This window comes from Marmota marmota, unplaced genomic scaffold (assembly GCF_001458135.2).
Source record: "Marmota marmota marmota unplaced genomic scaffold, marMar, whole genome shotgun sequence".
Classification (NCBI taxonomy): domain Eukaryota; kingdom Metazoa; phylum Chordata; class Mammalia; order Rodentia; family Sciuridae; genus Marmota; species Marmota marmota.
In genome coordinates, this window is record NW_026000005.1 from 2,081,524 (window position 1) to 2,095,874 (window position 14,351).

Consider the following 14,351-nt stretch of genomic DNA (forward strand, 5'->3'; position numbering starts at 1 on the left):
GTGAAGTCACAGTTTTAAGTCAGCTTTTTTCACTGCTGTGACTCAAAGGAGCCAACCACAACAACTGTAGAGGAGGAAAGGTTTATTTAGGGGCTCATGGTTTCAGAGGTCTCAATCTGTAGACAGCAGGCTCCATTCCCCAGGAACTGAGGTGAAGCAGGACATCATGGTGGAAGAGTGGGGCAGAGGGAAACAGCTCACATGACGATCAGGAAGCAGAGATACTCCACTCTCCATATACAAAATATAAACCCCATAGCTATGCCCCTAATGAGCCACTTCCTTCACACACCCCACCTGCTTCTAGTTACCACTCAGTTAATCCCATCAGGGATTAATTCACTGATTATGTTAGGGCTATACTCCAATTATTTCACCTCTAAACCTTCTTTCATTGTCTCACACGTAGGCTTTTGGGGAACACCATATTTAAACCATAATAGTCACAGTTTTCTGGCTTCCCATTTCTCCCCTAGATTGTCTCTTTCTTGATTGTTGTGGGTCCATCTTGGAATGTTCCAGTTATTACCACTCTTCTTCACAGAAAAATCCTATGATATCTGAGTCTCCATCTTGCCTTTATTTGTTTCACACTGTATTTGCTGCTGTGATTTCTTCACCCTCTCAGGTGGTCCAGTACTACAAATCTGCAAGTTCTCGGGGTCATAGCCACAGGGAAAAAAAAAATCTTTTGGTTCCTTTTGTCTCCTGGTTGTGTCTTGCAAGGAATCCATGAGATTCTATTCCTATGATTCTATTCACTGTAGTATTCAGAAATTTCTAACATACTCTCTATGCTACAGGGATATTAATAATTCTGAAGGACTTGTCACTTTCCCAGGAAACCCATGAAGGCAGCAGGGGAGAGGACTCCCTAATTCTGATAATTTCAAACATATATGGGGGTCTTTGTTTTCCTTGAAGTTAAGAAAAATTTTATCTTAATGGAAGTGATAATACTGATTCTGCCTCATTGCACATCCTTCCAAGTATCTCTGTCTTGCTCTTGAACCATAACTTTTGAGACTGAAAAGCCAAGACTTGACATCCTTATTCTCTTGTTTTACTGGGCCAACTCCCATTGAGGACAATGGGGTTTTCTGTCTAATGACTTCAAAGCAGACCTGGTACACTGTGTCATGGAAAATATTGGGAGGAGGTGAAAGAGAAACATCGGCTCATATTTCAAAACATTTACCACATTATTTTTACTCTTTTCAAGTTAAAGTGCTTGCGACAGTAGGAAAAAAAAAAGCAAGAACAGAGATAGCATTTTATGCAATGTTGTTAGCAATTTTTTAAAGATGATGCTATTGAGACTCTATCTGTAGAGCATGTTTTCAGGTTGGTTTTCCTATTGTGGCCACATAGTGTATTAATCATTCACCAGTCTCTCCACTGCATCTCTGATGAGTAATACACATTTGAGGAATAGTGGCCAAGAGATAGAGGTATGGTCTGTAACAGTACAGCCAACAGAGCTTATTGATATATATAGGATTCTCCTAAAAACTCAGATTATAAAACACAAGTGTTTTAGAGTTAAGACCATTATAAAAATTGATGGCAGCCCCACTATATTGTGAAAAGATGCATGCCATTTTTTCCTGGGCTTTCTTCTTTATGCTGCTGCATTTGTGGCATAAGGTAAAAATCACAACATCAGTAGGACTTGAGAGATCAAAGAGAAGATGCCCTGTTTGTCCAATTAGGAGAGTGGTCCTTAAGGCTTAACGGAGATATCACAGCCCTCCATCGTAAATTTATTCAATGTTTCTCTGGAAAGAAATGCATTGCTTTAAAACAAATCATGCAGCTGCTGAAGAACAAGTTAGGCTGTTATTTTCTAAACAGAAAGAGCAATCACCATGGTTTGTGGGGGAAACTTTTAATATATCTGAAGATCCTTTCTGGGGCTTTCTAAGAGGTTGGTATATAAAATAGACAAACAAACTAACAAAAATCTGACAATAATAAAAATAATAAAGCAGGCATTTAAAAATATTTAAGATAAATATTGAAGTTTTATTTTGTAACACTGACTACCTAGGAGATAAGACTAGAAGAACATGGAAAAGTCTCCATCATTATTAGAAACTTTTATTAGTAGGTGGTAGTATACTAGTTGTTAGGCAAAAAGTCAGGGACCATCATTGTATTTGCTAGTTTTTGTCATGCAAACTAAACTAGTGGTTTAAAAGAGCAGACATCCCTTGATTCTAAAAGTTCTGAGAGCCAGCTGGGTGGTCCTTCCGGTGTGTGTGAGACAGGTCAGGGCTTGCTCACATGTCACTTGTTGGTCTAGTGAATGTGTGCAGTTGGTTCAGTGTTACAGGGATCACCGCAATATCATTATCCAGCAACCTAGCCTGGGCTCATTCTTTTGGTGGCATCAAGGAGAAGCCAAACCCTAATGGACAAGAACTACTCAAGCTTCTATGTGCATGACAGCTAATAATGTTCCATTGACCATAATAAGTCACATGCCCGGATTCAAGCCACTCATGGAGGTGTAACAATGTATTTCAGTTGTAAAAAGACTAGAATTCCAGCTACAGTTTAGATAAAAACTCAGATTCAGCATTGGGTATCTCTTAGTCCCAAGGGTACAGTCACAGAGTATACCTCTTGGTGATAAGGGGCATGCATGAAGAGATTATAGAAATTTGTGACATGTTGTAATCTCCCATGTTGTATATTTTTGATTATGGTTAAAAGAGGTAATTATTCCAGCTGTATTTGAGTTGGAAAGAGTACAGTTTATCATAGATTTTACAAACATTTTCCCCTTAGACTTTCTTCTGAATTGAAAGTATACAAATCATCAGGATTTAGAATCCAATGCTTTAGGACAAATTGAAAACATTTGTGTAACTAATACCTACATATGGAAATATATTACCAACACTCCAGTTCTCCCATTTATCCCTTCTCACACATCCTCCTCCCCAAAGGTAACTACTATTCTGACTGCATTAGTTTTAGTCAGAATTATATAGTGTGCATTCCTTTTTATATTTATGCATTTCTACTGACTTTATAATTACACATAACACTGTGATTTTTTTTTGTTACATTCTTGGTCATAGTGTGGATTTCTTTAAGCCTGACTTTTTTGCTCAACATTTATGATTACTAGATTGACCCATGTTGTTAAACACAGCTGTGGTTTTATCTTAAAAATTTCATTTCTGTATAGTATTCTACTGCATGAATATAACATGAATTTGTATCTTCAAGTTGTTCCCAATTTTTGGTATTATGAATATTGCTACTCCAGACATTCTTGTACATGGCCTTTGCTGTACATGAATTCACATTTCTGTTGAATATATGCCTAGCACTGAATTGGCAAATCATAGGAAATGTGTTCAAATTTGGATGATATTGTCAAAGAGTTTTATCATACTTTATGCATACGTTTTGTCTTTTCTTTGGTGTCTTAGATTTTAAGCTAATGTATTCTGACTTCTGCTTTCTCCTGTATTACCATAAAATGCACAGGAACTCCAACTGGGTTAACAGTAGTTGACCCTGCATTTAAAATTCAATAAAATCTCAAGAATCCTAAAGTGTATCAAATCACTTGGCCTAGAAATAAATGAAAATAATTGAACAGTTTCTCCATTAATTCATCAAAGGCTTTTTAAACACCAATAAACGACTTTAGATTTGAACCTGGGGATAGAAAGGTACCATTGAACTTCCAAGTGTCTTCATCACTGTCTGCCCCCTCAGTGCCTCCATCTCCTCTTATTGCTTCACCAATATTTGCCTTCCACTCAGGTGAGCAATGCATAACAGGTTGGCAGCTATGAATGGACTATTTGTACTACTGTAGGGAGCATCTTTTATTAACTACAATGACAATTTTCCTGCTCACATTTACCTCTATGCATAACTATCCATAAAAGTTTCATTGTTTTCTTTTTTTTAGATAAAAATGATATCAAGGACAGAAGCAATGTTATTCTCAAAACTTGAGTAATGGTGGTAATAGTTTCCACATTTGCCCTGTATGTTAAGGAAGGATTTCTGTATGCATGTGTGCATATGGGATTTTCAGACTACATTTATGTTATAGCAGATTGAAAAAGTTCCCAGTATTTCTACTGTTCAGTATTTCATATTGTAATGCCATCAGGATAATATATTAGTTGGTAAAGTAATAGGTTCAAGTATCTTTGTGGCTTAAAGGAGGTATAAAAGGTTCCAAAACAGCTACAGTTAATCCTTTTCAGTGGCAATTTTGTTTGCAAATTGAATTCTTGCATCTGTGTACATTTCAACATCCAATAAGAGAAGCGTAGGAAAGAGAAATTTGCTGTAATTTATAAAATAGTGCTAATTTCTAGTAATACAATTAACTTCACCTAAAATCACCTATTTGGATGTTTCATAAAGTATTAAGAGCTGCTCAAAAGTTCTTGTTCTATTTTTTTTCACAACCATCTTTATTAGATCTACATTTATTTCCATTCACAGTCAAAAGGAAGGGTTACAAGCAAGAATATTGTATGGTGGTGTTATGGTTTAAATGTTTGGTGTCCTCCAAAAGTTTTTGTGTGAGACAATGCAAAAAGGTTCAGAGGTGAAATGATTATGAGAGGTGTAACCTAATCAGTGGATTAATCCACTGAATGGATTATCTGGATGGTTGGGCAAGTACAGTTTGGCTGGAGGAGGTGGGTCACTGGGGCCATGACTTTGGGGTTATATCTTGTTCCTGATGAGCAGAGCTCTCTCTACTTCTGGTGGCTGTGTTCTGAGCCACTTTCCTTCTCCACACCCGTCCACAGCGATGCTCAGCCTCACTCAGGTCCAGAGCTATAGAGTCAAGCATCTCTGGACTGAGAACTCTGAAACTATAAGCCAAAATAAACTCTTCCTCCTCTAATTGTTCTTTTTAGGTCTTTTGGTCAGTCACACACACACAAAAAAAAGCTGGTGGGAATAGTATCTTTGCCACTGAAGTGATTCCAATCTGTTCAAGGAATCACTCTGAATTTACATGGATGCTTTTAGTGCAAGTGGTATAAATCTAAATCAAAGCAGCTTATATAGAAAAGGGAATTCATTGGCTCCTGTAACTGGGAAATCTAGCTTTAGAATGATTCAATTCAGAAACTCAAAGAATGATTTTGAAACCTTCTCCTCCACCTGGCTGTGCTTTCTTTTGAACTTTCCTCACCTGCTGCAAACTAGCTTTTCCTGTAGGGCAGTGGACTGACGCCAAACATTCAGCAAACTCCCTTCCTGCTCTTCAGCCCCTTAGACATAGCACTGTTTCAGGCTTGAATTGAAAACTACTAGGGAAGGACTCTGAATGGCCCAACTTGGGCCACAGGGTCCTTCCTGAACTAATTACAGTGCCCTGGAGATCTGGGTACTATGTACGCCAGGCCAGGGAGTCCTTCAGATGGCAGATTCACTAGAATCATCTGTTTGTGGAAAGGAATAATCAATCCTCAGACAAAAGAGTAAATGTTTAGTACAGTCCTCACAGGGGCTTCACATGTATTGGCCACAAAAATAGTTTTGGAGAGGGAAGATCTCTAGCTAAGCAAAACTGGGTGCTATGTAAAGAATGCAACTCACAAGGTCGCCTTATTCAAATTCGAGATGCTTATTCCAGAAAACCTTATTTTTAGGAGGGAAATTGATTTCCACGGGATTCAATCCCATTTGCCCAATCTTTTAGGTCTTATAATGAATAAAATTACTGATTAAACAAAAGTTAATTTACTTAACAACCATTTGACTGTCACCAAAGTGCTTGATAAAAATAAATTAATAAATAAAGGTGTGTGTCAGAGTGAACCCTAATGTAGACTATGGACTTAGGTGATGATAGATCGATGAGATTCACTAATTGTAACCCACAAACCACTCTGGTGACGAATATCGATAATGGGGGAGGCTGTATGGGTTGGGCACAGGAGGTACATGGGATTTTTGTACCGTCTGCTCGATTTTGCTGTGAACTGTAAACTGCTCTTAACAAAACCTATTAAAGCATTTAAGATAGATAAAAGACAAGGTGTTTGGTTGTTGAATGCCCTAATTCTCTAATAGAGAATTAAAAATAAGTAAATGGCCACAGCTGGTTGTTTCCTTTCCTGAGACAAGTGTTGGTTATAATAACAGAAACCAAAACCTGTATGGGACCTATTATATTAGTAGGTTAATCACACTTCCATTTGCAGAGAACCATTACAATGTCAACCAAACTGACTTCCCTAGAATGAGACAACAGAATATCTTCCCAGACAAAAACAGTTGGAATACTGCTAACTGCTACTCTAACAAGAGGATTGTGTAAGTCAGCATGTTTTAGACGAAGGGAGAGTGGTAATGTGGCTCAGAACAAGCACTGCCATGGCCATCCCCTGCAAAGCACTTCCTCACTCTAGGTCCAGGGCAGAGGTAGGCAACTAGAGATGACTCAGGCCCCCATCCCCAACACATGTGACAAAGTCTGGAGTCATTATTAGAACTGGGAGATTTGTGATCCTGGCATCTAGAAGATAGAGTCAGGACACTGTTCAATATCCTACAGTGCACAGGGCAGCCCTACACAACAGAGATTCAACTGGTGCTGGGGGGCTTATCCCTCCAACATTGAGTATGGGGAGCTTGAGGGCATGGAGAAACCCCTCTGGAGACAGTTTCAAGCTTTTATAGTGGGCATGTGCCGGTTTACATATAACAGTCATGATAGGCCAGAGATACACATACATATCGTCTTACGTAAGTCCAGATACCAAGAGTCCAGAAACTGCCATGTAGTCCGACCCCACAACAACAGGGGAATAACTCCTTGTCAAAGGAGCAAGAAAATTGTGCTTGCCAGTATTCTGACAGCACTTTGTCCCCAAACATAGTGTTCTGTTAGGACTTGACTGCTGCACAATGATCAAGATTCTTCCATGAGGGTCCAAATTTAGGCCCTGCAGCAAACTGGTCCAAACTGTCAATGGTGTTGAGGTTAAGAAACCCTGGTCTGTAGCACAGTGCAAAGGAAAAGGCAATGTGATAAAACTCCTGCTTCCCATGAATGGACAATCTATTTGGGGATAAGCATAAGTTAAAAAGGATCTCACTGTACAATGTGTAAGTGCCAATTACAAAGCCTTAACCTATGTGCTCTGACAAAGCTTAAGTGATATAGAAAGGAGAGTCATTGCTGCGTTCTACATCAAAGAAAACTCGGCATGAGCAGCAACATAAATGTTCTGAATCCTAAAGGATTTGGACAGGCAAATGCAAAAGGATATTTTAGGTGGTATGAGATATGTAAGCAGATATTCAGTGATCATAAACAGCAAGCAGGGCTTTCAGGGCAATAAATAACCAGCTAAGCCAATGTGAAGTTGTGTGGCAATCTAAGAAAACACTTTCTTTTGCTTGTCTAGTAGGCTAAGGTGGCCAATGGAGACCTGGCTCTGTCATCTTAGCTGGACAGAAACCAGTGTGTGGGCTGCAAAACTGGGATCTCAAACCTTTTAGGTGTTCCTGTAGAATTCAGACACTAAAATGCCTGTCACACAATCATGGTCCAAGGATGACAGCTCCTAGAGCAAACATCAAGGGAAGACAGGTTGAACTTGAGCTTTGAAGAAACTAAAGTAACAGGCTGGGAGTTTACTTTAATCCTATTATCTGGGTGTCATTGAACTTCAATATAGAGGCAGTGACAGGATGGAAATAATGCTTTAATCAGAATTTAGGTAGGTGATGTGCAAGTGGTCACTAGGCTCAGCTTTTCTGAATCACTAACATGTTTTAAAAGTATAAAATTTTTTTTTTTCAAATTCTTCATTTCATTTCTCCCTCTAAGAATTTAGGTTCATCTGAAAACTGGCCCCTACTTGCTCATTGTTGCATCTTCAGGAATCAGAACAGCATCTGACACACAGTAGCTATCAGCAAACTATTGTTGAACAGTGTAGCTACAAAATACAAAGTAAAAAGGGCAGAATCATACTGGTAGCAATGAGGTAGAGAGATACGGACAAAAGCAATGTTGGTAAGATTTGCTGATTTGGAAAAAGGGAAGTTAAAGTAAAAACTTAAGTGATGGGATTTTGGTGGCACCAACTGCTAAACAGAAAAGATGCAGATCTGGAGAAGAAATGGTTTGTTTTGTGGGTACCAGAATTATAGGGAGGGAGTAGGCCAGTGAATTAAACTTGACAAAACTTTAAGAGCAATGTAGCTAGAGGGGACTGCTGAGGTTAGCAAAGTTAATAAGAAGGATGAAGGGCAGAAACTGAAGAAGGACCTGTTTAACAAAGCGACATTTCAAAATTAAGTAAATAGTTTTTGAGGATGTAGGGAGGAGAGTCACAAACTAGCTACTCAAAAATTACTTTACCAGTACATCATTTTGTTTGGTCTGCATAGTTCAAGCCCATTTGGAATTTAAAAATTAATATTAACAATTAAAAATCAGAAACTACATAAAAATTGTTTCTTTAATTGTCTTAAACACCAAGTGGTCAACTTAAGGTCTTTGTTTCTTCACTTAGGACTGGATGGAGCTGAGCATGGGTTTCTACCTATCTTGAAATGACTTCATCTTACGGCTCAATTCAGTATCTCACTTGTGCTATCCCCCTGGCTCCTACAGATATTAGAGTTTGAAGTTCCTGGTCTAGTGGCACTTGGTCTATGTTGACAACAATGATAACAATAAAACTGGTAACAGCAATAACAGCAAAGCACTTAGTTCCACACACTGTTCTTACGTATGCCACAGAGGTCTTTTACCACTAGAGGGACATACTTCTAGTGTATGACTGCAAAGACAGAAAAACTTAAGAAAGCTGTTAAAGGGCCTGTCTAAATGTCAACAGCCAGCCAGTGGAAAAGTGAGATAAAAACTCAGAGCTGTTGCCAGACAGTATTCGATTTCAATGGTAATAAGTTACTCTGCATGGACCTGAGTCTTTTTCCAAAAGCAAGCATTTCTGCTTTAGCCAAAAACTTCTACACTTTTCTGCAGTGTGTCCAGAGACACATACACCCCTATGTGACTGTGTGCAGTTAAACATTTTTCTTCTTCTACCTGTGCATAGCAGATCTCTGGTGAACTCCAGTTGAATTCCTCACCACAAAGCATGGACTTCATAGTACGGAGGGCAGGTGGTAGTGGCAGAGACTTGACCTCACTTTTACAGTGTGTTTTATAAAACACTAAGATATGACTAACCTTAAGAAGAATACTTTCTAACAAGATATGAAACAAACTCAAAAGGTTTTTAAGGACATTTAGAAAGAAACATGGGGATGGCTATGATTGGAAGTTATAACATCCCAGGCTGAGGAGACACAAGAAATCGAGAGTAAGGAGGACCACCACCTGGTGGTGTTCAGCCAGGGGCTCTAGGGTGTAGTACGGAAATGTACACGTTACCTAGAGGTAACACTGGGCACTCTGAGCTGAAGAAAATTGACTTGACTGATGAGACATTCTGTAGAATATACATGGAACAGAATGAAAAAATTGGGAAAAGTGAGAATTGGATTGGAAAATAAGCAGTAGGGCTCAAAAAATCACAAGGCATAAAAGCAGCCATGAAATTAAGGAGTTAAGTCAAATCAAGAACAGTGTAAACAAGGCATTTAAGAATCAAAAACTCACTCATAACTATTAGAGGTCCCTGATATTATAGTATGTTTTTTTCCTGACAACACACTTGAGAAATGTGAAGTAAGTGGTATGATAAAAGCAGCAGGTTGCTTGAGTTAAAAGGATATACACATCTGGAAAAGTACTATAAGTGACAAAGAATTACTCCGTCACACCTTAACTCTAGAAAACCCACTCATTTTCTGTGTAAATACCGTAATACAATTTTTAAAGAAATTATAATAAATATTATTATAGGTGGGATGAAAGAAATCACTTAATAATGCACCAGTCAATGAGCCTGAATGTCCTTCTAAGTCTTTGCTGTGTAGTGGGGGGCCCCAGGGTGGGGAGAAGACAACTATTTGTTCTGTGCCCATTTTGTGTTACATACTAGTGTAGGCCTTTTGACTTCAATCTCATTTAATCATCACAACCATGTAAGGTAGACACGGTAAGAATTTTACAGATGAATTTGAAAGTGAGAGAAGGATCACACAGCTGCTAGATGCCAGAGCTGATAAACACTTCTTTTAAGCTTTTATCCTTTATACCTGTTTTGCAATGACGCTGATTGTGGTTAAAAACTGGCCTTGGAAGTTAAGAATTATGAGGCTAATTAGCCTTTCTGGACCTTGGTCTCTTCTTTTGGGAGACAATGCCAATTCTCATAGGGTTGTTTATTTAAATTAGTTGATTTGTTCATTCATCCGTCCAATTAGGCCATGGAACAAGGAAGGGAAGAAATGGTGGTGGACACAGGTGGTAACAAAGTCAATGGATCAGAAGTTTGGATGAGGTGAAAGAATTCTTAGAATAAATAGTAGTATCAAAACAGGTGATGTGGGGGATGGAAAATTCACTTTTGTTCACTGTTTTACCTGAAGTACATAGAACAAACGTAGGCATATAGTAAAAGTTAATTTTAAGTTATATTTTTAAATCAATTCACTTCAATAGCTTTTTAAGGTCTTAATTGAGGCATGGTAGCACATTCCTATAATCCCAATTACTTAGGAGACTGAGGCAGGAGAAAGGCAAGTTTGAGGCCAGCCTGGAAAAACCACAAAACACAAAACAAAATAAGTATTAAGATCTTAAGTACTCAGAAAAAAAAAAAGTTTCTTATTTTCACATTTAAAAGTTATAAGCTAAAGTTAAAATAAAGAGAGTAAACTAAGATTTCTAGTCTAGATCAGCACTCCTTTAGGACTTAAGAACCAACAAGCTCCTTAAATCCAACGGCTTAGCTAGTTCTGTGAAATGCACTGTGCCTGTGATGGTCTCTTCTGAGACACTCACCATCTGGCAACCATCATAATAGAGAAACATTAAAGAAGAAATCTTTATCTAAGCTATTGTATCCAATTAATATTTTTTTGAGGGGAGCAGGTAAGTTTATTTACATGGACTTTATTATTAACTATGCTAAATTTTAAATAACAAAAATGAAAGACATTTTGAATCCAGGGATGCCTGAAGGCTAACATTAAGATGGTGGTCCCAGTAGTCTTGAGCCCAGACATTGACTAGAATGGACCGTATCTACTTTTAAAGCAGGGAAGCACAAGAAATTCAGTTAGTAAACAGTTAAATACTTGTCACCAAATCTAAGATCTCAGAGGTGATATTTTATTTCAATGGTAATAAATAATATGGTCACATAATAATTAGTAAAGTTACAATGATGGAAGCCTTTAAAAATCTTATAAAAAATTGAAATTATATCATAGGCTTTTTGCATATCTCATGACCATATGTTTTTGAAAGAAATATTAATCCAAATTAAATACACATTAACTCACCAATGATAGAACTTCAGAGCTGAGAAATAGAAGAGTTTTAATTTAACATATGTGGTAGTTCAGAGAGAAAGAACTGTTACCAAACAGAGAAATAATTTTACATAATATAGCCATGCATCATTTTAAAGACTAACAAATACCCTGCTTCACCAAAATACTTGAGAAAAAAATTACACATTACCTAATTTGTTTGACATAATATGAAACTTGTAATAAATCCTCTACTCTGACTTGTAAAAAGTTCATAACATTTCATTACTAAAGTAAAAATACTAAATTAAAATGGTTCATCTATTTTGGTCTTCAGTGAGACACAAAAAGCCACTAATAATTATAGTACATTTTTAAGTAACTAAAAACATTTTTTTCAGGAAAAACTATTTTGTCAATGAAAAGAAATCACTGATTCAATAAGCATTTGATCATTTTATTCACAAAATATAAGTAAGACTTAACATCCTCCTTCTGTTGAGACTTTTCTCTCCCAATAATTTTATGGAGGGCCTTGAGATATATCAATTACAAAACATGTTGAAAACATTTTAAAAATTTACAAATACAAACCAGTACTTTATACAAGAGTTCTCTGCAAAGTTTGTTAATCAATGTAAAAAATACTTTGTTTGAACTGAATATAAGGCATGTTCAGTTTATGTTATTCTGTAGAATCATTTTTGCCTCGTTGGAGATTTTTCTCTTCGCCGGTCCTGATTTTTCTTTGATTCTCTGGAATGTTCAGAGTATCTCCCAGATTTTTCCCATCGTCTCTCGGCACCATTCTGATACCTATCCTCATCACTTTTAGAGCCTGAATGTTTTCTATTCTTTTCCCTTGACTTTGATCTATCTTTTCTTCTAAAATTTTCACTGTCCTGATTTTGGAGTCTGTGTTTCTCATTTTCAGAAAAAGAATTTCTTCTCTCTCTTCTCTTCTTTTTTGGATCACCACGTCTATTTTCCAAATCAATGTACATGTCCTCATCTCGGTTATTCCCAACTCTACTATAATTATTTCCATCGGAAGGAATACTTCTGTCTGACATGTGTTTTGTTATGGGATCTCTCCAATTCAGATCTCTTGAATTTTGACTTCTTTGTTTTTCTGACCTTCTTTCTCTCTCAGTCCTTGTTTCCAGGTGCTTTTGTTCTGGTCTTCTTTCTTCTTGTCTTCTATCATTTGTTTGTTGGTTCCTAATTGATTTATCTACTTCTTTACTTCTAGTCTTCCCTTGTCCCTTCTTTCTTACATCTTTAGCTGCATAGGTAAAATGAAATATAGTTACTTTTTAAATCTTAGTTCATAATTTAACAATAACATTTACAGATACATCATAAGTTTCTCAGTCATATAAGTGGATTCAAAGTCAAAATGAATAGAAAGTCTGATGATAAACAATGATTTACATGATGCATATTTTTTAAGAATATACAATATCTCACAATTAGTTACCAAAGCACTGTTTCATACTCAAGACAGTAAACTTTAAATTCTATAGCAAATGCTGTAGAAGTTTTTAGGAAGTGACTAGAAATGGTACATTTCCACTCACACATACTTAATGACAAAATGGAAATTCCAGCCAATGTGCGTTATGTTATATGAAATATCATGACAGGTCCCCCAGTACATAATCAAAATACAGTGATTACATTCCCTAGCAACATTATTTCCTAAAGGTGAAAGAATGGTACAACTGGGCTTATTTAACAACATCAATATGTTTTTCAAATAAAACTCTTTTTCTATGAAAACAATAGTTCTGCTTTCTGGTGCTATCAGAGAGAGGCAATAGGTATACCTACAAAGCCTTGGTTTCTGAAACCACTCTTCTAAAAACTCTTGAACAATTCAATTTTACTAACAACCACAAATATAAATACAGTCAAACAACTCACCATTTAAGCTATAAAGAAAATTTAATCACCTTACCCGTCTTAATTTGGGTACATAAATCAAAAGTGCTAAGATGACTAAAATTTCTTTCAAAAATTTATATGTATACAGAAAGAAGAAAACATGGAAGAAAATTGCCTAATCTTGCTCAAAGTCTACCCAAATCTTGCTGAGCCAAATGCCTACCCCTGGCACACAGTATAATCAGTTGGTTTGCCACTAAGGACTTATTTCTCTGGTTCCTTTCAAACAACTCAGCTGATCTGCAGCTACCCCAGCAGAAGCCATCTGGCCCTGTGCTAAATCAATGTCCCCTCCTGACCCTGCTCTATACCACTCCCAGGGCTTTGCTGACGCTGAAACCCAGCCACATAATGGTATGCCATCCCCTCTCCCTCTGCTATGTTTGCTTTACAATTTTCTAATATGAGGGCAGTTCATTCTGCTTTTATGCTACTAAACATGTTATTAATAAAACAAAGTTCTCTACTAGAATTATATGGTATGGAAAATTAACATTGAACCAGCAAGCTTCCTTACTGCAGCAATTCATGCTGTGTTGTCATCTGTTCTCAAAACAAAGACTATGAAATAAATTTTGTAGAATTAAGAGAGGGAAATGTTAAATGAACAGTGTTTGTATATTTCAATTCAAGAATAAAAGTTTCTGTTAGCAAATGGAATCCTGCTCTAATAATACAAAACACTGAGAGCCCCACAATTCTAGATGTCACATACTATGTGACATACACAGTCTATGTAAAACTATATAGTAATATATACACATAGACGATGAAACATAGTATCACATAATCTATGTGATACTATGTGAAACACTTTGAAATAAGCTAGAAAGGAGAACATAGATCAGCTTTCTGATATAAAGCTCAGGAATAAGTGCTATCTCTCTGAAATATAGCATGAAAATACACAGGCACGCGCACACACATACCAAACAAGAAATAACATGCATTTTAGATAAGCAAACAATTCCCAACCAAGACACTATAATGCAAGA

At 37.0% G+C, this 14,351-nt stretch overlaps 1 protein-coding gene across 4 annotated transcripts in view; it reads right to left on the bottom strand.

Annotated features, from left to right (window-relative positions):
- Positions 1-11,845: 11,845 nt before the first annotated feature.
- Positions 11,846-14,351, bottom strand: part of Cwc22 (CWC22 spliceosome associated protein homolog) — a 54,517-nt gene continuing 52,011 nt past the window's right edge. For all 4 annotated transcript variants that reach the window (XM_015481116.2, XM_048808111.1, XM_048808112.1 and 1 more), the window contains exon 20: positions 11,846-12,694. In XM_015481116.2, the coding sequence (XP_015336602.1) occupies positions 12,108-12,694 (587 nt within the window). In that variant the 3' untranslated portion in view covers positions 11,846-12,107. The remainder of the gene's footprint in view (positions 12,695-14,351) is intronic.